The sequence below is a fragment of the Salvelinus sp. IW2-2015 genome, linkage group LG6.1 (assembly GCF_002910315.2).
Source record: "Salvelinus sp. IW2-2015 linkage group LG6.1, ASM291031v2, whole genome shotgun sequence".
In the NCBI taxonomy this organism is placed as follows: domain Eukaryota; kingdom Metazoa; phylum Chordata; class Actinopteri; order Salmoniformes; family Salmonidae; genus Salvelinus; species Salvelinus sp. IW2-2015.
The window spans coordinates 14,519,987-14,545,948 of record NC_036845.1 but is presented as its reverse complement, the minus strand read 5'-3'; the positions used below and the strand labels follow the sequence as shown (position 1 = coordinate 14,545,948).

At 41.7% G+C, this 25,962-nt stretch overlaps 1 protein-coding gene and 1 pseudogene across 2 annotated transcripts; both read left to right on the top strand.

The window, feature by feature from the left end:
• Positions 1–1,863: 1,863 nt before the first annotated feature.
• LOC111965153 (homeobox protein MOX-2) lies at positions 1,864–14,069 on the top strand. Of its 2 annotated transcripts, none has more exons than XM_023989174.2 (4): positions 1,864–1,965; positions 4,741–5,613; positions 10,938–11,110; positions 13,204–14,069. In XM_023989174.2, exons 2-4 carry the CDS (start codon positions 5,067–5,069, stop codon positions 13,420–13,422), a joined length of 939 nt encoding a protein of 312 aa, XP_023844942.1. In that variant the 5' UTR covers positions 1,864–1,965; positions 4,741–5,066; the 3' UTR covers positions 13,423–14,069. The 2 variants fall into 2 exon arrangements, with proteins under 2 accessions (XP_023844942.1, XP_023844941.1); XM_023989173.2 differs by lacking the exon at positions 1,864–1,965 and having other exon boundaries at positions 4,603–4,917; positions 5,048–5,613.
• A 3,100-nt stretch (positions 14,070–17,169) lies between these two features.
• LOC111965152 (alkylglycerol monooxygenase-like) overlaps positions 17,170–25,962 on the top strand; it is a 43,183-nt pseudogene continuing 34,390 nt past the window's right edge.

Here is a 25,962-nt window from a genome sequence, read left to right as displayed (position 1 = left end):
CTACAGTAGAGACCATGTGAAAAACAAGATGTATCATTTAGATTAAAATTATATTAAGTTGGATTCAAACAATTTTACCAACCAAATATTGTTGTCTTTTATAGCTGTCGAATAATTTATTAAATTAAGTAATTAACAACCTCATTAATATATAATTAGCCTATGTACATTAAAGAAACATCATAATTATATCCATATAATAATTATGGTTGTGTATAAATTGCAGTCCCTCCTAATCAGTTCTTAAATATGGATGTTATGACAAATCAGGTTTGAAAAATCAAAATACATGATTTTCACATTAAAACGTATCCAACTTGCCACGAATGAGAAAACAACTATCAGTACACACCCTTTAAATTTCTCTCCCTATATTTATATTAATGTATTCATTTGGGATGTATTGGATTACTGTTTGTTGTATTAACAAACATACAAGTGTGGGCCTTCTTGTGCTTAACGCTTCATATTCCAAGGTTTAAACCAGATTACGTAAATGTGTATTTACGCATCCCGATTGAAAGTCTTTATACTGTATTATCAAAAACTCGTTGTCTTTCAGAAAAACTCAGGCCCCTTTGACAATGATCATGGACACTTCTTAAAGGGCATAATATATGATATTCTTGTGGAGATATACTTCAAGGCTTTCTGACTGAAGCACAACATTAAAACTCAGCCAGGTAAGAGGCAGGCAGGTAAGTCAAAAGAAAGAGCTCATGGTGATAACCAGGCCTCAGTTACACATGACATTTTTAATGTTAAGCACCAAACGCATAACTCTTCTTCAATCAAATACATTTCATATGAAATATTCAGTTAGTATGGTCAGTTATACCCAAGCACTAAATTTGTAGTATGTAAGACAAAACAGACACCAAAAAAACTGCAAAAGGATTTTACAAAAGCTTTTTTTTTTGTACAATTCTTCTACTGATTAGATTTTGGAGACCCATCAGATCTACAGTCAGACCAAGGACTTCATTTTATTTTTCTCTTAAAGATAAGATAAGAAAGTACTTTGTTAATCCCCAACGGGGGAAATTTGATTGCACCAGCCAATACATACAACACCATTAACTACACAATTAATACACACAGACTGAAAGCACTATACTATAATTTCATAGTGTTTTTTTTGTTTGTTACACATCATCCTCTATGTCTATAACCACATTGGTCTGAAGTATTGGGCCTGTCTGACTGACTGACAGGGACAGGTTGGATGAGTAACAGCGGGTCTCTAGCTAATGTCTACAGCACTGTGCCATCCTGGTCTTGCTCTATCTGCCCGTCACGGCTAAAGCCTCATCAAACACGCTCCAAATTGGAGCCATTCCCCCAGCTTAATCTGTAACATCACTGACCCGGGGCTCCTAGTCACAGCAGAAAATCTGGGGATTGCCCCATCGCCTCTTCACCATCCCCACCTGTAGGGGGTTTTGACTCATATCACGGCGGCTCGAGCAACACACCACACGAGGGGCAACAAGAGTAGGATTCACTGAGACACTCTCACCACAGGGTACTAATGCTGCGAACAGAATGTCCAGAGAGTGAAAGCACATGTGTAATAATACCAGAAGAAGAGCTGAATAAACATCTAGCTTTCCTATCCTGCTAATAGCTTTAATTTGAAACGTAAACAGTAGAAGGTTCAAGCTCACCTAAGGAGTTTGTAGACACGGTGCTGCTCCCTTCGAAAGGCACGGTAGGAATGGGAAGAGCGTTAGCGCCCAAGTTACAGCCTGCCTCCTCTCTATCTGCTAAAGTCATTTTCTTTCAAAGTGTAATTAATTTCCTTTCTCAGGCAGGCCTGCATACATGTGGCACAGCCGGCTGTAGTAGCATAGTCTCTGAAGCCCTGGTGTGTGTAGTACTGACCATGATGCCGAAGCAATAAGCATTAGCCGTACATCAGGTGAACACATGCAGCTATTGGAATATCTTGATTGATCGAAAAAGGTTGGATTGTTTTATTTTGCTAATTTAATAGTCTAATGCCATTTTGGTCTGTTAATTTCTAATTTGTAAATTCATTAGCCACTTATAATTTCTAATTCTAGCTGTAAGATTTGAATATACTTATCTGTATGTTGAATATAACGGTATAATGCTTTGTGTGTATGCAAACAATTGTTTACAATTTTGCACACAAAAATTCAAAAGTTGAACAGCAATTTGTTTACAATATCAAAATTAGACTGAAATCTGATTGTAGGCTTATTTGTGTTTTATCACCCCTTCCTGCTACTAAATTTAAATCATCAATGATTGGATTCAGGTTTCATCCTATACAATTTAATCTATTTAGATGTGCATTAGATATATGTTAGATACAACCAACTATTGTAGAGCTAAACAAGTTATGTATATATCTGATTATGACAAACTTAATAGTTTTAATTCTTTCAATCTGTCTCACTGAAATAGGAAATAAGATAAGAGAAATACCTTCTCCTCTAGGTATTTTCATGCTACATTAACTCCTACTGGTTATATTACACTCTATAGTATGTAGTAGTATCATCCTCCTCTCTGTAAAGATAATATAGGATCTATATATTTAGGTATTATAGAAAAGTTAATGTTTATATTTATATATATATATATATATGAACATATATATATATATATAGTACCAGTCAAAAGTTTGGACACACCTACTCAGGGTTTTTCTTTATTTGTACTATTTCCTACATTGTAGAATAGTAGTGAAGACCTCAAAACTAGGAAATAACACATATGGAATCATGTAGTAACCAAAAAAGTGTTAAACAAATAAAAATATATTTTATATTTGATATTCTTCAAAGTAACCATCCTTTGCCTTGATGACAGCTTTGCACAATCTGGGCATTCTCTCAGCCAGCTTCATGAGGTAGTCACCTGGAATACTTTTCCGACATTCTTGAAAGAGTTCCCACATATGCTGAGCACTTGTTGGCTGCTTTTCCTTCACTCTACGGTCCAACTCATCCCAAACCATCTCAATTTGGTTGAGGTCAGTTTATTGTGGATACCAGGTCATCTGATGCAGCACTCCATCACTCTCATTTTTGGTCAAATAGCCCTTACACAGCCTGGAGGTGTGTTTTGGGTCATTGTCCTGTTGAAAAACAAACAAAAAGTCCCACTAAGCGCAAACTAGATGGGATGGTGTATCGCTGCAGAATGCTGTGGTAGCCATGCTGGTTAAGTGTGTCTTGAAATCTAAATAAATCACTGACAGTGTCACCAGCAAAGCACCCCCACACCATCACACCTCATCCTCCATGCTTCACGGTGGGAACCACACATGCGGAGATCATCCGTTAACCTACTCTGCATCTCACAAAGACGGGGCGGTTGGATCCAAAAATCTCAAATTTCAACTCATCAGACCAAAGGACAGATTTCCACCGGTCTAATGTCCATTGCTCAAGTTTCTTGGCTCAAGCAAGTCTTTTCTTCAAATTGGTGTCCTTTAGTAGTGTTTTTTTATTGTTAGCAATTCGACCATGAAGGCCTGATTCACGCAGTCTCCTCTGAACAGTTGATGTTGAGATGTGTCTGTTTCTCTGTGAAGCATTTATTTGGTCTGCAATGTCTGAGGCTGGTAACTCTAATGAACTTATCCTTTGCAGCTGAGGTAACTCTGCATCTTCCTTTCCTGTTGCGGTCCTCATGAGAGCCAGTTTCATCATAGCGCTTGATGGTTTTTGCGACTGCACTTGAAAAAACGTTCAAAGTTCTTGAAATGTATACCACCCCTACCTTTTCACAACAATGATTGTCACAACTGATTGGATCAAACGCATTAAGAAGGAAAGAAATTCCACAAATTAACTTTTAACAAGGCACACCGGTTAAAGTGACTACCTCATGAAGCTGGTTGAGAGAATGCCAAGAGTGCGCAAAGCTGTCATCAAGTAAAAGGTTGGCTACTTTGAAGAATCTCAAATATAAAGTATATTTTGATTTCTTTAACACTTTTTTGGTTACTACTTTATTCCATATGTGTTATTTCATTTTTTTTTCTTCTGAAATATAAAATATACACTTTTTTGGTTACTACATGATTCTATATGTGTTATTTCATAGTTTTGATGTCTTCAGTATTCTTCTACAATGTAGAAGAAAAAAATGAAAATAAAGAAAAACCCTTAAATGATGAGTAGGTGTGTCCAAACTTTTGACTGGTACTGTATATAAATATGGTAAAAAATGTTTTGGGGTGTATACAAACTACCCATACAGAGGTACAGTATACTAGTATGAGATAGCTTTGGAAAGGAAGCAAAGCAACACGTGCTTTAACATAACTAACCTCACAAAGATATCAACAAAGGTAAGACAATACATAACGAGCTATCCCTTGACACCAACAGTCATGTCTGTTCACATTTTTACATCCCATCTCTTATGGTAAGTATGGAGGTGCAAATGGTACAACCCCAACACATAACACCATCATCATCTTAAACATTATGGACTATTTTCTAAGAAGAAAAGGGGCCACTAGAAGTCAAGATATCCAAAGTCGAAAAATAAATGGCCTTCTTTCCTGAGACACCAGCCATTTTAATAGTGCTGATTTATTCTGCCATGTTTTTTGGAGGGCGATCATATGCATGTGGTCAGTAGTACGCAGTCTGTGACCCAGCCTCCCTCTCACGTTACAGCCTATTTATAACGTTCCCTCAGCCGGCTCCCTTCTTACTGCAGTTCCTTGGAACCACCTTTCCCTCCACTCCACAGGTCTCCAGTCTCCTCTCTCTCCTGTCATCTGAGAATCTCTCCGGCAGCTTATCTAGGGTTCACTGTTTATCCTGCGCAGCCTGGCAACTGTCCGCATGCCCAGGATTATTACTGGAGCCCCCTTTCAACACACACACAACTTTTTTATCGAACTCTTATCAAGGAGACACATTTGGGGTAAGCTAAGGAAAGATCACAAGTAGTGGATTTTGGATATTCTGTGTTTTGTTTGACCCCTTTTTTTAACTTAGTTGGCTTACTTTTTTGTTACCTTTCATTTTTTGTCCCCCTCCTTATCTTTCTGGAGGGCTGTGTGTTTGCATGCGATGGATCACACGCTCTTTGGCTGCCTCCGCAGCCCCCATGCCACTGTGCAGGCCCTGCACCCTGCCTTCACCCAGTCTCCGCTGACTCTCCACGGACGCACGGATCACGTCTCCTACCCTGACCTGGCCTCTTCCACTGCCACCTCCTCCCCTTCGGCCTGCATCATCTCCGGCTATCCCGGTGACGAGGGCCTGTTCGGCGGGCATCACCACCATCACCGCGGGCATCACCCGGCACAGCAACAGCAGCATCACCTGCCTCAGCACCAGACCGGCTGGCACATTCCACAGATGCCCTCTCCTGGCAGTGCGAACTCCCGCCACAACCTCTGCCACCCCCACCCCCACTCTCACTCGGCCCAGGAAAGTGCCCTCGCACCCCCAGACCTAGGCACCCRTGGCAGGAACAGTCTCTGTYCCAGCACCCCCAACCTGGGCAGCAGCACCCCCACGGGGGCCAACTGTGTGCCTGCAGACTTTGGAAGACAGACACTGTCACCTGCTGAGGCAGAGAAGAGAAATGGCAAGAGGAAAAGTGACAGCTCAGGTAAGACGAGAGGAAAGATCGACTTTTGGGTTGACATTTATTTTTATCTGTCTTCTTCCTTCTTCTTTGGGCTGCATGTAAAAATGGGTTGAGTATAATGTTACACAATGTAAGTGGGAAACTAAAGCTACATATCTTTATCTTATTAATAAATTGTCATACAGTTGAAATACAAACAATTATTAAATACACTTGCAGCGCATCTATTCAAGACGGGTACAACTTAACTGTACTTTAACGTAATGTTTTGAAAAGAGATTAAGAGTTTAATTTAGGTGTGGTTTCAAGAGCGACATTATCACTCAGACTTCTAAGGCTTTCCGTGGAGACGGAGTGGTGGAGTTTTATGCTTCACTGACAGAAAATGTGCTATAATATTCTTTGAAAAGAGGTTTGAAATGTTGGCTGACATGAACATAGGCAATTACAGTATGTTGACTAAGGGGGAGATCAAAGTCCAGACGATAACTCCGTGTGGGCATTAGACTTCTGCCATGTTTTGGTCTAAATCCCATCTGTTTCATTTCAACGCATTTTAGGTGGCAGAAAATGAGGCTCACTGTTAAATATTAATGTCATGGATTGTAAAAGACTACACCAGTGCTTCGAATGACACTAAACACCCGAGAAGATTTAGGCTTTTCGTACTGTGGAGTGCACTTAGTTTCCAGGATTATTGTTGATGCAGTCATTTTAATAAAAGAGACTGGGAAGTTGAATCAATAAATATATTCAATTAAAAAATGTGAGTTACAGTAGCATTATGTAAAACAGCTGATATACAGTTTAGTAGATTCGTTGCAATGTTAATAGTCTTTAAACAAAACATTTTATTAAAAAAAAATAACTAACTTTCAAACGTCCAAAGAAACTTACTCTCTATTTCCTACAAGTTTGTTCAATGGTCCTAAAAAATGTATGAAATGTACAATCAACCACAAACATTTTTACTGCTAATGTTTTCGTGCTTCACTACTAAACATTTACTACACATATTTTCTGTCAATAAAATGAAGATCACTTTGTCAATCACTGTTGAGCAGTTATTAACATGCAACATAAAAAAAGGTTTTGCCAGCATTTCAAGAACACATGTGTTGAGCAATTATATGGTCTAATTGAAAACATGCATTTTGCATTAATAAGGTTTGGAATAATGACTTACTACCTCAAGTAGATACTGTACAGGCGTGACTTGTGACCTTGGATTTCATAGTCATTGAGATTTTCTACGTTTGTGAAAAGGACCATGAACTTTATACACAGAAAGTGTAGAAATATCGACAAAATATAAACAATACAAATATGGTCATTTATTACGTTACGTTAACTGGAACAGACATTTTAACATTATTACATAGCCTAGCAGTGTCTTTATAACTATGAATATACCAATATCTCTTTAACATATCAACTTTTTACGATTTCAACCTTTCTAATCGATATGAAGCACTTTGTAAGTGTTAAAGCGTTTTTTTTAATGGAAGATTTTGTTGTCAACATATTAGCAGCAACTGATCAGTTTTCCATGGAAAGTGTTTTTGCCGTCCTACCTGAAATGTCATCCTGCAGCACTGGGCCTAGACCTCTGTCTGTTTAAACACCCTCAGTGTGGCTCACCTGGCTGTGGTTCTGTACACACCACTTGAACACTTGGTTGATATTTTCCCTATGTGGTTAGTGCCCTGTTTCGCTTGACTCACGCAGGATTACTGTTGGCCACTTCAGTCATGGATCCCTTCTGACACATGACTCATTCTAACAGATGATGGAACGTTTTCACAAAATCACAGGGACTTAAACTAATTAAGTGTGCAATTAAATGTGTATTATTTCTGTTTGAAATTAATGGGCAGCATAGAGACAGAGGGCATATAAAATAGAGGCTTATTACAACCCTATTTAAAAAAAATAGTTACCAAAATAAGAACTCATGGTATTTGGATGTAGAGGAATACCAAAAAGATGCATAGAAATGATTAACACACATGACTTATAGAATTGTTCAGATGTTGGGAATGTTATTTTGTATTATTATGCAAATCATTGTACAAGTAGCAGCACCACGCTGAAATTGCCAGAAAAACAACACAAAGTTACTAAGCTAAGAGAGCGCAACTTCGAAGGCAGTCACTACTATTTATAATACTGCTCTTGTTTGACCATACTAACCTCTCCTATATTCATACATTTAGAACTCCATCCTCTATTTCCTGTTCTCCTTGGTCAAATCATTTGGAAACTAACACTTGGCCACCAAGCTCCATTTCAATTCCCTAGTTCCAATGGTTATTGCAGCCTCATTACGTGGGCCTTGCATTCTCTTCACGCTAACACCAATCATGCTGATTATTGAGCGTAGTTAGCTTATCCAATCAGCTGTCCAAATAGCACCGTGTTGCCAATTCGATGAGATAGCCCTGATTTGGTTTCACCATCTGGATTGAAACCTGAGTAAAATCCGCCTGTGAAACTTTACATTGGATACCAAAAACAATAATAAAACATTTGAACCCAGATTTCCATGCAGAACACTCTCCTGGTCAAGAAATACAAATCATTTTATGTGATTCTTTTCCTAAAGGTGGACTGCAGGGTATACACTGTCACGTGATGAGTGGTCCAGCTGGTATTTGGGTGTCTGGTTTCTGTGAAACCTGCTCATTTTAAGGGTTCCAGCTGGAGGGAATATGGTCGTGCCGTTTGGTGTAACCTGGGCTGGACGATCAGGTATACTGGAGCTCTGAGGGAGCTAGGGGTCAACCTGGCAGATTTGAAAGTTTGGGAACAGTTTAGCCTGCAGGTTTAATGCTTTATACATTATGTTATGCACATGTACATACTGTCTTACAAAAAGTCTTATAATGTTATGTGTCACTATGTCTCAACATTTTTACTGACTAAACAACTGCTGGTTTTTAGTCAGGATCATTCTATAATTATATGACATTGGTAGCAGGTCATCATACATGCTCATGTCAAGTCTCCTACTGTGTATTATAACTGAATTATAATGCAGTATACATGTAGGCTTTAAGTAAAGTGTAACCAAAACTTCTTACGAAAGTGTTAATAGATTTTAAACATGAAGTAATAGTAATTGCTTGTATCCTATTTTGTTATTGTGGAGAGTATTTTTGAGTGCTGCTGTAGCAAGTGATGCTCAGGGACTAACTCAGGCATGGCTTTGTGATTCTCGGTATTGCCGCTGAGGTTATTTTGGTAGATCTAGCATTACAATATTCTATGTCACAATGAAATTGTGTTTGCCGTAGATAAGATTTCTCAACAAAATCTACAAAATTATTGGCCAATGAACTGAAAATGTAAAACTGAAAGGAGTGAAAAGTATAATCATTTCATTTTGCAGTCTCTCTGTCAGAAACGTTGGCAGGGACACTAACACTATTTTTTAAAGGGTTCCCTGATCTGGCTTCAGACCATTTGCGAGCCCTAAAACTACCCAGTGTCTGGGCTCTGTATTTTCCTCCCATTATTCCCTTTTGTGTGGAGAGATGAAAGTTCCAGCAAGGACCTAATTGCTGTGGTGTAGTGGCTGTGTCGTAAAACCTTGGGACTCTTTTTAAATCGGCTTTGCGCTGGTCTCCAGCAGCTGGCCATGTTATTCTTTATTCTTACACAATGTCTGTGTTTACCAGAGAGTAAATACATCTAAGAGGTATGTTTGAATGAGGCCTGCTCTCTGGCACACCGACAGTTGGCCTACCCTGGTGAAATTACAGATATGTTGAGATGGAAGGTTACCAGCTATAGGACATTTGCTATTCACCATACAATGACACACAGAATGTCAGCTGCTTTACCACACTGTAAGAATAGTCTTATCATTTATGTGGGAATAACTAGACAATATATTTGCAGTGTATTCCTGTCTTGGATGCCAGTTACGCAGTAAGACATATCACCATGTGCTTGGAGTTTTCCTTTCCTTTTTTCCCACAATATCAATGATGAATGGCTTTTTGCAAACAAAAGTTGTGTAACTTTCCATTCTTCTCTATTTTCTATGACACAAAAAGAGATGGGCAATGTATTTCTTTTTAAAGAAGAGTGTGAAAAAGAGAAAGAAAGCATTTTTTTCCTGTGAGAAAATATTTTGAAAGAGACACTTTTTCAGTATGAACTTCAAGAAGTTTCTCGGAGTGTCTCCTGTGACGTGGCGGAGTGAGTGACTCCCATCACTGGTGGTGTATCTGGCCTGGCCCTGGCCTGTAAACTCCCAGCCTATTTACAGTTTGGATTTGGGACCGCCTGTTGGGATTAACACAGACTGCAGAACAGAACCGCAGATTAACTAGCATGCAATCGCTGTTGCCTTGAAGTGCAATGTGCAGCTGAAGCATATCCAAACGGCCCAACCACAAAGTCTCGTCACAATAGGAACGTTTGGGAACCAAATTAACAAAACATGTTCCTTCTGAGAAACAGTCAAAAAAAAAAAGAAAAGTAACAATATCTTCTCCTGAGGTTGAAACAAAATGGGAATGACAAGTAGATTTTTTAATCCACATTGGTTGTATAAATATATCCTTTAAATCTCAATTAAACAATTTCCTCCCGTCACTCCAGTGAATCATCAGGTGGTAGACTTGCATATCTTTGCAAAAAAAGGATCTGCATTGCTTCATGTTCATCTGGGGAATCGTAACAGTTTGTCCTTATGTGTATGATATCATAATCATAATCCTAGATCAAAACCAGACTGACATACATGCTACTCTCCCTGTAGTCCATCTCATAGTCTAGCCACTCTCAGTAAGTTCAAAAGTTTGACAATATTGTTCAAATTCAAACAACACCAATCTAAACGAGAGATTGGACAAATACTCCTTTGCAAATTGTTGTGAGTTGGCAGCTTGTTAGTCATAAAGGGGAGACGCTTATAAAATGGAGGTAAATAAACTGAGGAAACATATTTTCACACATCCTGCAGAGCTGTTTCGTTGCATGTTAAAACTACGAGGGTAGCAGCCGATTCCATTAACAGTAAGACAAATGAACTCCATATTGGAAAGAGTAGGAGCCAACCCATTGTGTGTGGGAGAGCACAGCTGCCAGAAACAGGCACATGTGTAGACGCTTCTGGGTCCTCCCAGCCACTTACAGTGTGCGTAAACAATGCCGCTACAATAAAAGGTGATTGGCAGCTCCCATTGTTTCCCATATCTGACTCCTTCCCTCCTCTGCCTGTATTTGTGTCTCTGGCCTGCACCTGCCATATAGTACTCATTTTATCATTATTTTCTTTGAGTATAAATCTCCCTGACTGGAAAGAGAAAAATGTGTGTCGTGTTTGATTTCAGAGTCCCAAGACGGGAATTACAAGTCAGATGTGAACAGCAAACCCAGGAAGGAGCGGACGGCGTTCACCAAGGAGCAGATCCGTGAGCTGGAGGCCGAGTTTGCCCATCACAACTATCTGACGAGACTGAGGCGCTACGAGATAGCAGTCAACCTCGATCTCACAGAGAGACAAGTATGTAATGTCACCACTCTAACCTCATTCTCCCACTTGTCCCTTTGAGTTCAAACATATTGACCCCATAACACATCAATGCCGGGTGGTGGGAAAAGTCTGCCTCAGTCAGACCATACAGAGGTTTTCGGAGATATAGTGTTTTCCTAACTTTAGAACTTCTGGTTTGTGTGCTGTTGTGCTCCAGCTGTGACTGTGAAGAGGGACTATCATATTCCAGATATTTGGGTCTATTCTTTCAGTCAGCCTACAGTCAAGTAATGGAGACAGGCACAAAGGCAGGAGGTGCTGTCTAGCAAGTCACTTCCTGTTTCCCCCAGCTAGGACAAATTAGTCTCAGAGCATAGGCAGAGGGGCCGCTGTAAACACACATTAAATAAATAATAGAAGACAAATTGCGGGGAAGGAAACATCGTACAGTGTTCTGTAACACCTATTTGGGGTGTCAGAGAGAAGCTAAATGTCACATGTGGCATACATCTGGCCGTAGGTAGTTTGTTATATACAGTAGATATTAAATGGATAGAACAGACTGGTTCCTGACAGTATATGTTTCTTACGTAACATCAGAGACTCAAAACCTTCAACCTTAAGTTTTCAATTTTCGAAAAAGTGCTTCAATATAAAACTTCTAAAAGTCATTTCAAATGCCCAAATATAACCATAAACTAAGATACAAAATATTATGCCTACCATCTAAACATGAATGTAACAATAAATAATGGCCACACTTTACATTACCCTTAACACAGTGAATATCATTGGGTTATTCCATTAAGTAATTATGTAATTACCCCATAACAGCCTAGTAATTATGTAGTTTTGGAGTATTTATATTGCGCTTAGAACATCCAATATTTTTCTTGTACAAAATTAAAATTCATAACCAACTCTTAGAAAACATGAACCTACCTGTTATTCCAGAGAGGCAACATGATTCCTTAGGCATTACATGACTCAGACAGGCCTGTGTCTTACCTTCAGTAACATGGAAACATCTAGTAACAAATATGACTGCAAAACAGCCCATACAAACCAGTCATAATAATAACATAAGTAATTGAGTCATTAGCCCACTGATGATAGCATTAGTAGAAATAACATGTACTATACAGTAGCCATGTGACAACAAACTCGGTGACCTGCGCCTTGCCTTACTGCACTATCAATAACAGGAGAGAAAAGTGCAAGCTTGCAGATGTATTTTAAGGACGATCCATTTACAGTAATGTCAGTAGGAAATCTGGGTGGCTGGGTTTGGAACTCTGCCCGTCAACCTGATAGTGATTTTATAACTACGAAACTCAATGGGACTGGACTCAATGACACATTGACAAATGGGAAATTGTTCTCTGAACTAAAGATACCTTTGAGTGGTATATCACAAACAGGTATATTAGGTAACATAGCAACAAAATAGTAACAAAATTCATCCATCCCCGTTGAGCTATAGGCTGTATTCAGGTGGAAAAGGCTTCCGTTCACACGTGCTCTTCTGACGTGCTATCATATGGACCAAAAAATGATCAATAACCACAACTGATGTGCTCGTCAGCATGGCATGTATAGCTGAAGGTTTAAGACAAACGTTGTGTGTAAAATCAAGTGACTACCTGCCCATGTGACCCAGCTAGGCCTCACAGCATGACACTCCCCAAAATAAACCAACCAAACGCAAGGAGAGAAAGAGAGACTCATCCAGAACCCAGTCAGTGTTGACTCTCACGTCTACTCGGACACAATCTTCTACGTAAACCCTTTTAAGCAACAGCCTAATCATCATTCTGGGAGACGTAAATACTGGAGGAGTTGTCGAGTCAGGGAAAAGAGGAAGCAGCGTCTTGATGCCAGGGAATGTGACAGTACATCAGCACACAATCACTGCTACAGTATAGATATAGCTGCCAAACCTTTACAGCAGCGCCTGTATCAGGTTTTAGGCTTACCATTTGAACAATATCCAGGTCTTTTAATAGGACTCTACTCAGTATTCATAACAGTCTCCAGCTATGCAAAATGAACCCCCGACGCCAAACGCCATTTTGCTGTTCTTTTCAGAATAACTCAACTTGTCTTTTGTGGTTGTTCCACAGGTAAAGGTGTGGTTTCAGAACAGGAGGATGAAGTGGAAACGAGTAAAGGGAGGTCAACAGGGGGCTGTAGCGAGGGAAAAAGAACTGGTGAACGTGAAAAAGGGGACATTGCTGCCGTCCGAATTCTCCGGCATAGCGGCTCTTCATCACTCCACAGACTCTCTGGCCAATGAGAACAGTCACGACAGCGACCAGAGTTCCGAGCATGCTCACTTATGATGCACAGCAGCAGGCCACTCCTACTCAAAGTGGGCTCAGCCTCACATCTCAGGAACGTCCTTAAAAGGGCATGGTGTCTGGTCGTCTTTAGCAAAGTTCAACGATGCTAAATAAATGTGTACAAATGTACAAATAAATGACGTGTGTTACTTGATCTAAGAAGATGCATGTAAGGACGTTGCTTAAACCAAACTAAGATCACCAATACATTTCAAGAACTGCGAACCCAACGCAGGAATATGAGATATTGCAAAAGGTCAATGCACATTAAGCATATGTTACGAACGTGCCTCCGCTCAACACTCTGCTTTTGGAAGCAGAACATATTCTTAGAATATTAGGACAGATTCAGAATTGGCCGAATTGTTATGAACATTCCATGTTGTGTGTCTTGCATTGAAAAAGGGGCAAGTTCATGCTTTTGATTTGCACTGTTGAACACTTGCCTCAATTGGTTTCTACTGTATGTCATAGAAATTGTGATGTAATTGAATTATTGATTAAATCAAGTGTGCAGGAGAATCAAATTTCAGCTAATTTACAGTATACTCTGAACTTTATTATCTGTATTTTTCTTGCCTTCGCTATAGCAATAATTTCTAATACACACTATACCACTCACACAGTAATAAACATTTCTGATGTTCCTTAGTGGCCATTTTCTTCTGCCCTGACTGATATTTGTAAACAAAACTGAATATTGCATGAACAGAGGTTCTACTGAAATGCTTCTCAGATCAAATAAATTAAACCAGAGGTAAATGGAATTCACGTTGGGTTGAATAACGTCATGATGCCTCCCATCCACATGAATCCAGGGTAATGTATGACTATGCTGTGAACTGAGATGACATGAATTAAACATTAGCCAACGTGTAGAGAACTGTTGATGGGGTGCATGGCTAATTCACCTTTTCCTCAAGGCAGGGTCGGGACTTCTGCCAAAGCCCCACAGGAGAACCTGCGAAAGGATCATATTCTATTACAAAATCATTGAATAATTTCAAGACTTGATCTCCTCTTTCACCACAATGTGAGTGTGCATTCTAATTTGGAGCTAGAACAGTATTTTGGAGACTGTGAACTTTTTAGTGCAAGCTAGCAATAAAGTGTAGTTTTGACCAAAAGCTAACTGTGTGGTAAACACAGTGCAGTCAAAATTCTGTTTTTACTTTGTTTTGTATCATATTGTACAGCAGCTGATGAAACTAACACTGTAAAAGTGTGAAGAAATTTGGTCAGTGTTATTTCCTGATAGTTTCTGGTTGAAAATACAATCTATACAGACCTTCCAATCCAGCCTTTCTTAACGTATGGGTTGCGACCCACTGTTAATTGTGTGTTGCGACGTGTGAGAGTAAATGTATAATTATTTCATTAATTTCTGGAATTGATTTGGCCAAGTGCGCTCTCTGCTTAGAAGCGGTCTCTGCTCAGTTTGGCAGCTGCGTGAGTGTGAGAGGGAGATGCTCGTGTGTTTCGCGGTTTACCTGATATTTTTTCTGCAGTTTTCTTGAAGATTACTCCGCGACACACGCGATGCAGCAGATGATGCGCTGTCTGCCACTGACTTGTCATTCATACTCGCCGCTGTCATCAAATGGATTAATGCTAGCAACAAGTTTTGACTGGGCTCAATTGTCATGAAACGCATAAACAGCGATGAGTTTCTCTTTCATAGAAACGTATAACGAGGAGCGCCCACAATGTGTTTTGTGCGGGGAAGTGCTAAGTAATGAAACGACACATCCTGACCAAACATCCACTGCATGATGGTAAACCCAAGAAGTTGTTTCAGAACAGGGCAGCATGCTTCAGGAAACAGTGCTTCGACAGTGGAAAAGTAAGTCAGCTAGCAAGGCATTGTTGTCATTTTATAACAGGTGATGATAAGCAGAAATAAGGGAGTACTAACTAACTCTCATAGTAGTAGATGTGAGTTTCTCATTCAAACAATCCCCTGGCCTTGTACACAGCTAATAGCTATCATTCGCCAAAGCAAGCTAGCTACTGGTAGTGCAACCCTAGTAACAGTACCAATGAAGATGAAAAATGATCAGGCCTACTGTACATCTTACTGTAGAAATGATTGTTGAAAACTGGTCTAGGTTGGAACTGTTGCTGTTAAAATACAATAATAATTTTTATTCTTAACTGGAATAAACTGATTGAAGCAAGATGCTTTTTGAGCCAAACACACTCACACAGTTCTGGGTTGCTCATCTACAGCAGGAAGCGGTCTCCTGCCTGACTGGGAAAGCAGTAGATGTTCTGGTCCAGTTTGGCACCACATACCTATGCGAGTCAGGGTTCTCAAATCTGACATACATAAAAAAACAAGTACAGAAAAGAGTTTCAAGGCTGAGCATGACCTCAGTGTTGTACTGTCAGGAACGGAGCCCAGAATAGACATGCTCTCAATAGGACTGTGTGTCTGTGTGTTTTCTGGTCTACATCTGTGTGATGTGATCAATCAGTTTATTCCAGTTCAAAATTAAAAAATATGTATTGTATTTTAACAGCAACAGTTCCAACCTAAACTTTCTTTCAACAATCATTTCTACAGCAATATAGGCCTGATCATTTTTCACCTGTACTGAAACTTAGGGTTGCACTATCAAAAAGCCTGTGTGTGTGTTCTGTTATTCATAACATCCAGTTCAGAATGAAAATGATTTATTATATTTTAACAGCAACATTTCCAACCAATACAGATATGTAAGAGTGTTTTTAATGGGGGAAAATACAAATTAATATATATTTTTATGGATATTCAATTTCATTGTTATTTGTTTTTGTCTATGTTGCATTTGTTTAGGCATAAGGGCAATGAAATGTACCAATATTTATGTATAGTTGCATATTTTCCTAAGCTTGGGTCCCAGGAAAACCCAGAATTTCTCATTTGGGTCTCATGCTGAAAAAGTTTAAAAATCCCTGTTTTAATCAACAGGTTTGCATGGGCGGGAGTTTCGGTTTGTACACTGGTTAATAGACCAATAGCAAAGAGCATCCCAAACTATTTTGATAAAAATGGCTGCATTGGGCCTTAAAATTAAATGCGCAATCACACATGCAAGTATTTTTTTACATTGAGGATTTCTAAAACTGATAACTGCTCCCAGTTTGTACACCAAATGTCACCCATCTCTCCATTATCTTCTTTATGCGCAGTTGATTATTTAATGCTCTCTGCCTTCTTTTCATGTCAGGTGATGCAACATTCTCCTTTTTCGAAATAGTCTCCTCTCCAGCAAGAAAAAAGTTAACTTTGAAAGTTGACATATTTAACATCAATTAATAGGCTAATTACATGTCATGTGAATTAATAGGGCTTCATTATTCGATACCGAACAATTACCCATGACCTGCAAATCAATGGAACGTAGGAGTAAAGACAGACCACAGACAGAATGGTCTGACAATGTCATAGCTGGTTTCTTCGTAATATACATGAAAGACCCCCACACTTATTTGTTGTTATCTTTTCATTTCTGGAATTGATACTATGGTACAATTTAATGGCAGCTGAAGGCATTGCCAGTCCTGAGACAAAACAACCAACCCCACACCTGACCTATGATCCATTTACTGTATCCCGCCCCTGAAGAGTGCCAATAAAACGACAGTTATCTCGCAGTACAAATGACGTTTGATGACTATGCGTGTTAAAGTAGTTAAAATTCCCCAGACGATTGGTTTAGCATCACCTTGCGTCGAGGGATTGACGGATTGAAGGCGCATACAATGGCACAATTCATGGACGTAGTCTCATTGACCAAGGGTATTAGGTTAATGTTTTACATTGTAACACCGAACAAATCGTCATTTGAAAATGTGGAGGATGTCCCGCCATACTTTCAGCAGGTGAGTTCGTTGTTAAAAATGCTGGAGCGGTTTGATGTGTTTTGTGGGTTTTTTGACAATCGATAGTGTGGCGCTCATGCTAGAAGTGACACACTTGAAATGTCTAAACATAGTGAAGGAAAGTCTGCACACTTAGTTTGAATGATATCATCTATGCTACTGTATATTCATAAATCTTCACAAATCCTTAGTTTTAGACAAAAAGTATTTAATCATGAGCATGGGGAGGTGTGCCCTTGTTCAGTCCAATGGAGGGGATGTCTGTTAACCCGCCTGAATTGGACCTTTCTCTCTGGAAAATGTAGTTAATTTAATCTGATTGTCTTAAAGTTCAATGACTTTGTCCACACAGGGCATCTGAACAGACAAAATACTTTTTGATGATTTTCATCAACATTTTGGGTGTTTTATATAACTTTTGTACACCTATGGTGTTCCCGGTCATGACCGGTCATTAGAAATGAATGTGTGAGACTACAATTAGTGTATAAAATTGGGTTCAGGCACATGCCCATTCATCAGATGGACACACTTCCTCTCCCAGACTCCCACATGCATGTGTGTTTGAGCACCCACCCACACGCACGCACGCATGCACGCACTGTCAGGGGTGTGTACGGGAGGCGAAGTCAGATGCAGGAGAGCAGAGTGTAATAAACAGGCACACTTAAATTCCAGTCCAAAAATGACAGCACATAAGAACAATAATGTGCCAAAAATATGGAACATAGCAAAAGTAAAGCGCCTGACATAATCCACATAACAATAAACAATTACACACAAAGACATGGTGGGGAACAGAGGACTAAATACATGCAGTAATTATGGAATGAAAACCAGGTGTGTAATGGAACAAGACAAAACAAATGGATATATGAGAAATGGAGCGGTGATGGCTAGAAAGCCGGTGACGTCGATCACTGAACGCCGCCCGAACAAGGAGAGGAGCCGACTTCGTGGAAGTCGTGACAGTGCCCCCCCCCCCCCCCCCCCCCCCCCTGACGCGAGGCTTCAGCGGCGCGCTGACACCAGCCTCGGGGACAACCCGGAGGGCGAGGCGCAGGGCGATCCGGCCTGCGACGGTGAAACTCCCGCAGCAGTTCGGGGTCCAAAACATCCGCAACCCGAACCAGCACCTCTCCCACTCCACGAGGTACTAAAGGCCCCTGCCCGACGCCTCGAATCCAGATGGAACGAACAGAGTACGCCGGGACCCCCTCGATGTCCAGAGGGGGTGGAGGGACCTCCTGCACCTCAAATTCCTGGAGTGGACCAGCCACCACCGGCCTGAAAGAGGACTCATGGAACGAGGGGTTAATACGGTAATCAGAGGGAAGCTGTAATCTGTAACCCACCTCGTTCACCCTCCTCAGGACTTTGAATGTCGTGGCACGCACGCACGCAAGCACGCACGCACGCACGCGCACACACACACACACACACACACACACACACACACACACACACACAACACACAACACCACACACACACACACACCTCACTCCCCTTCTTGGCTTCCATGGCAACCCCCACGGGAACCTTTCCCCAATAGAATCTTTCCCCCACAGGAACCACACCTGTTAGCATTCTCACAAACAATCGCAACATTGTTTCAATAATATATATAACTTTCCTCGAAGCTCTGGTATATAAAGCTTTTTTGAGGCCTTGCTCACAATTCATTCTGTGGCAGCACAATGACCAAACAATATACTGTATATGAGGCTCTTGATCATATCTTTGATCATGACACTGGTGAGGAGGAGAGAGTTCTTGTTAAACTTTGACACAAAGTAGTCTGTGATAAATAGCACAATATTATGTTTCATCTGAGTATTTGTTATTGTCAAAATAATCCATACATTATGCTTTTCTTTACTCAAAAATGAGTTGTATGAGCTCAGGTCAACGAGGTCTACAGGCCATAAATAGCAAATAGAAGTTCAAAACGTGTAATGTTCACAAGAACTTAAGTTGATAAAAAGATCTAACACAACATTAGGTGATAATATATGTATTACTTTGGATTTGTAATCAGCTATAATGGGGCAGTCATTTTGGACTGGGAACACAGAATTAATTAACATGAAACGAACACAACAGGAGGGTTAAATAATGTTGTATTTTAGGACCACTTTTGACTCAAGAGCACCCAGTGCAAAAGAACAGAACACACCAATACTTTTTATTGTGACATCTGGATTATAAAGGTTTAGCGAAATCCTAAAATCAACACGTTTATTATCTGAGGGATAAAGCTCACATTTTAACAGGCTTCTATAAAGCCATGTGAATAGAGAAAATACAATTATCCAAACAGCAGGACTCCTCAGTGTCTTAATCCTGCTCCAAACAAGCTGTAATGAAACAACCTCATTTACTACAGTATTGTTACAGAGTTGTATGTGATGTTTGCATGGGTGTGTCACGCTTGTTTCGGTGCTGAATGTTGTTTGTGATGTAGTCATCACTCTGTGCACTAGTCTGTGTAGGATAGCCTACATGTAAGTGTCAAAAACATTTGGTTGGCTGTATGTACAGGTGTTGGATCTTAATTTGATCACCCTGTTGCAGGATAACTTTCATGCATTGCAGGAAATGTAAAACTGGCAGTGTATATGAGGTTAAAAAAGGCTTCTGAAGTTTGTAATTTCCACTTTGAAATTTCATGCTTGATTTTCCCTTACGAAAAATGTATCAACACCTACAAAAATGTCTGTGAATTATAATCTACATTTCCTGTTTCTGCAGGAGCAAACTAGCTTCCGTCCCATTCCTTGTTTCAATCTGGGCTCAAACTCGGGACCCTCTGATCACATCAACAACTGTCACCCACAAAGCATCATTACTTGTCCCTCTACAAAAGCCGCTGGTCAGTTGAACCTCTGTATAGCGTGATTATCATCATAGCTCAGTATGTAAATAAGTTGTTTTTAAATAAAAACACTGCATAAACATTGCTTGTCCGATTTAATTCCTGCCATAGTTTAATTGATTATCCAGTTACAACAAGATACATTCTACCTGTTACTTTAGGACAAAGTAGACATACTTTCATAAGAGAGTGTACAGGGTTTGTGTCTTCCCCATCACAAACCCGCGGCTAACATCACTCATCTACAGCCTGATAAAAATGGCCCCATTTGGGATAATACCAACATCTGTTCCACAATGTCATTTGCCTTGCAAGATCTAAGACCAAAAACAGAGATTTATATAAAACTATTAAAGACTCCCTTGACAATTTTCACAAACCCAAAGTATGTTACAGCCTTCATAAGACTTGTTTTCATTTGTCCTGTTGTTTGGAGGAAAATGCCACACAGAGTAAACACAGTGATTGTGAAGGTCAAACAAACACATTAAGAATGATTTTTTTAAAGTCCAAAACCCCATTCCCTCGGCATCCCCTTTTTCGCATGGCATGAGAACCTGAATTCCTTCCCAAATAAAGTGGAACGTTGTCAAGAACACAGCCCTGACGAGGTAAAACAATACTCTAGACATGAGAAAAAGAGGGAACGTTCAAGCCAGAATCCAAAATGATAATCTCTCTCTCAGTGGGTTTGGAGAGAGAGTGCTTGTGCTCTGAGCCCATTTGTTAAATGCAGTCCGTCAAGTCCTCTGCCAGATGTTGGAGTGTAGCGTGTGATCGTCGGTCCCTCGTGGTCCTCTAGATCGCCCCAACACACACACACACACACACACACACACACACACACACACACACACACACACACATCCTATTCCACCTCCAGGTCTACACCTAGCGATCCACATTCCACACACACTCCCTGGGTGCAGTCACGTGACCAGATGAAGGTTTAGTTGACCAGGTCAGGTCAATCACAGGAGTGACATGGTCATTTCCTAAGACTAGCCAACAGGTCCAACACACTGTTGAAGTCACAATTATGGCATGATGGAAACCATTTTTGGTAACCTCTAGTAATTTCCTAGTAAGTACCTCTCATTCTGTTCTTGCATACTCCACGCCTACGTAATACCTAATGCAGCAGATACTGTATGTAGCATACTTATAGAATGGAATACAAAATAATAGAATAGAATAACTTTAGCCATATGAAGACATAAATGTTTTTGTTTTTTGGCCTATCCAAAAATTGCCCTAATCGGAGGACAAAATAATAACTTTGTTTATACAGCATCTTTAAAAAAAAAAATATTTTCCCTTTGTTACATGAACATAGTATATACATTTTACAAACATGGTCCACTTTTGTATATTACTTATTATATATGGATGGATAATATTCAGACACATCAAGTATTCATGTTTTCAGTCTGAACTATTATCAATCATACATGTTGTTTGCGAAACGTGCACGTGTAGTCGTCTGGTCATGTGATGTAACGGGACCTATTGAAATGAAAGGTTCCTCCAAATATTATTTGTACGGGTTGTTCAACTGTTTTCTTCTCCACTGGAGCTGAAATAAATCCTCAGGGAGAGATGATATGTGACTATCCCTGTGTAGCTTCACCATTGAGCCACCAGGGAAGCATCATGCATCACAAGACATGAAAGACCTTTTTACACCATGTCCTCTTGTTCATTTTCCAAGTCAAACATGTGAGGTTACTGTAAGCGTTCAAGGAAACACAAGACATAGAAGTGGTGGAGTTTTCATTGTGCTTGGACTGTTGATTCGTATTTGTTCTCCTTTGCTGTGACTACAGGCCACCACGTTCTTTATGGGCTTGATGGTTGTAGAGCTGGTGGTGAGCCTGCTGAAGGATGGAGCCCCACTGGCCTGATTCAGTGATGTCGTCACCTCAGTGTCAGCTGGTATCATTTCTAGAATGCCCACGTGGGTAAACTATAACTTTCTGGTAGGTTTCTAGAATTGCTATAGGGAAGCCTAAGCCTAGTCCTAAACTGAAAATAATGATCAATGGAGAATCTCCATAGAAATGGCTTTTTAGTCCAGGACTAGGCTTAATTTGTGTCCAGGAAACTGGCCCATTGAGTTCTATAGAAAAGTAATTACAGAAGTGCATCTCTTATGATAATGTATGGCTGTATATGTAAAAAAATAAAATAATAATGGTATACTGTAAGATGATCTAACTGTGCACCTGAAATGTATTGTGGAGAATCTGTGTGCTTATCTATTTGCAGTCTAGCTACTTAAGGGATTATTTTTGTTGTTGTTGTAATATTTGTTTTTACTTTTACCCCCTTTTCTCCCCAATTGGTAGTTACAGTTTAGTCTCATCGCTGCAACTCCTGTACAGACTCGGGAGAGGCGAAGGTCGAGAGCCATGCGTGCTCCGAAACACGACCCTACCAAGCCGCACTGCTTCTTGACACAATGCCCGCTTAACCCGGAAGCCAGCCACACCAATGTGTCGGAGGAAACACCGTACACCTGGCAACCGTGTCAGCGTGCATGCAGCCTGCCCGCCACAGGAGTCACTAGAGCGCAATGGGACAAGGACATCCCTGCTGGCCAAACCCTACCCTAACCCGGACGACACTGGGCCAATTGTACGCCGCCCCATGGGTCTCCCGGTCGCAGCCGGCTGCGACAGAGCCTGGCCTCGAACCAGGATCTCTAGTGGCACAGCTAGCAACTGCAATGCAGGACCTTAGACCAATGTGCCACTCGGGAGGCCCTACTTAAGGTATTTTGAGTAATATTCAGTTGTGACTGAACTAAATACATTTGTTATTTTCTTCCAGGCTATTTGCAAGCGGTTTTGAAATAACCACTTACATCTACATGTGGAACAACTTCTGTCTACTGGAACTACCCTGGGACTCTGCCTGAGCATGGTGGCTGGCTTTCCTAGCGGTGGACTTCGCCTACTACTGGGTCCATCGCTTTGCTCATGGTATGGCCATCAGTCTGGGTTAGCTTCTGACCTGGGTCAAGTACATACAGTATGTCAAATACTTGAGGTGCACTTGATTTAGCTTGCCAGGTACAATGGAACCAATGAGAAACAAGGGTCGACACTTTACTTGAAGAGGGTTATAAGAGGGTTGTAAGACATAACAGTCATACATTTGTTATGACTGGTTTCACGAATGCCTTATGTATACCTCCTTCAATTAAAGTGTTACCGAAGCTGGTCAAGTGAAATATACCACACCTCAAGTATTTAAAAGTATTGGGAAGTAGTTGTACTTGTATTTTTGGGTAAGCATTGTATGGTATGTGTCACACCCTGACCATAGAGAGCCCTCAGGGTTCTCTATGGTGTTTTAGGTCAGGGCGTGACTGGGGAGTTTCTAGGTTTTGTGTTTCTATGTTGGTGTGTGTGTATGGTTCCCAATTGGAGGCAGCTGATAATCATTACCTCTAATTGGGGATCATACTTAGTGTGTCCTTTTTCCCACCTGCGATGTGGGATATTGTTTTGTGTTAGTGCCATTGTGCGCTACGTATTTTGACGTTCGTTATTTCTTTGTTGTTTTTTGGAAGTTTCACGATCAATAAAATGTGGAACTCTACTCACACTGCGTCTTGGTCCGATTATTTATATAACGATCGTGACAGAATATCCCACCACCACAGGACCAAGCAGCGTGCCCAGGACGTGAAGGAGAGTTGGACATGGGAAGAAATACTAGGTGGATGCGAGACCCTTCCTTGGCGGGAGTCGCCAAGGAGTAAAGGAGGACAGCGACGACGCCGGGGTCCGCGGCCGCAAACAGCCCAAGGGCAACTTGGGGGGCACAAGGGATGTTCGGCCGCACCGAGGAGAGAGCCAGATACCGTCTGGGAGTCGATGGAGCAGTTGGAGGAGGGATATCGGAGAGAGATGTTGGTTAGGTGTATTCTGAAGCGCACTCGCCCTGAAGAGCGTGTCATCAGTCCGGTGAAACCTGTGCCGGCTCCCCGCACTCGCCCTGAAGAGCGTGTCATCAGTCCGGTTCAACCCGTGCCCGCTCCACGCACCAGGCCTCCAGTGCGCCTTCCTAGCCCGGTACGTCCTGTGCCGGCTCCCCGCACTCGCCCTGAAGAGCGTGTCATCAGTCCTGTGCCACCTATGCCCGCTCCAACGCACACAGGCCCCCAGGCGCCTTCCCAGCCCGGGAACGTCATGTGCCGGCTCCCAGCACTCACCCTGAAGAGCGTGTCATCAGTCCGGTGCAACCTGTGCCGGCTCCACGCACCAGGCCCGCCAGTGCGCCTTCCTAGCCCGGTACGTCCTGTGCCGGCTCCCCGCACTCGCCCTGAAGAGCGTGTCATCAGTCCTGTGCCACCTATGCCGGCTCCACGCACCAGGCCTCCAGTGCGCCTTCCCAGCCCGGGAAGTCATGTGCCGGCTCCCAGCACTCACCCTGAAGAGCGTGTCATCAGTCCGGTGCAAACTGTGCCGGCTCCCCGCACCAGGCCTCCAGTGCGCCTTCCCAGTCCGGTACGTCCTATGACGGCTCCCCGCACTCGCCCTGAAGTGCGTGTTTACAGTTCAGAACCTCCAGCGACGGTTCACAGTCCAGAGCTTCCAGCGACGGTTCACAGTCCAGAGCTTCCAGTGATGGTCCACGGTCCGGAGACTCCAGTGACGGTCCACGGCCTGGAGCTTCCAGTGACGGTCCACGGCCCGGAGCTTCCTATGCTGGTGCCATGGCCGGAGCCTTCCTCTGCGCCGATGCCCAGTCCAGGCACGGCGTCCAGTCCCGCTCCATGGCCGGAGCCTTCCTCTGCGCCGGTGCTCAGTACAGGCACGGCATCCAGTCCCACTCCATGGCCGGAGCCTTCCTCTGCGCCGGTGCCTAGTCCGGGCACGGCGTTCAGCCCGGTTCCATGCCGGATCCGCGGTCTGAGCGCGGATCCGAGCTACGCGGATCCGAGCTACGCACTGGAGCCGCCACCGACGCTAGTTGCCCACCCTAACCCTCCCCATCTAGTTTCAGGTTTTGCGGTCGGAGTCCGCACCTTTGGGGGGGGGGAAGGGTACTGTTACGCCCTGACCATAGAGAGCCCTCAGGGTTCTCTATGGTGTTTTAGGTCAGGGCATGACTTTCTATGTTGGTGTGTGTGTATGGTTCCCAATTGGAGGCAGCTGATAATCGTTACCTCTAATTGGGGATCATACTTAGTGCGTCCTTTTTCCCACCTGCGATGTGGGATATTGTTTTGTGTTAGTGCCATTGTGCGCTACGTATTTTGACGTTCATTATTTCTTTGTTGTTTTTTTGGAAGTTTCACGATCAATAAAATGTGGAACTCTACTCACGCTGCGCCTTGGTCCGATTATTTATATAACGATCGTGACAGTATGGAAGGTTTGATCAAATATGAAATCTCGTATTGATGCAAATTGTCTTGCATGTATATCAATTCTACATGTCCAATCAGTCTTTACTGATTTTTCTATGGATGCAGCGTGAGCTATATCCGGTGATGAATGATTCTATAATGCACACATCTTTTTTTTCTTTTTGAGAGGAAGCAATTATTTGTGAGTTACGTCCAGATGTTTTTGAACTGACCAGATGTGAGAGGCTGTGATCTCTTGAGACATGTTGTCTTACCTGGCGCTTCATAGGGAGAAAGCTGTAAATTGTGATGGCTCAATAGCAGCACGGTTCTGGAGCTGCACCAAAGAAGCCCTCTAATTCTTCTCCCCATGCAGGGCTGTCTGTAATATCCTGGGATCTCAGCCCTTATCACTTAAACTGCGGTTTGTACTGG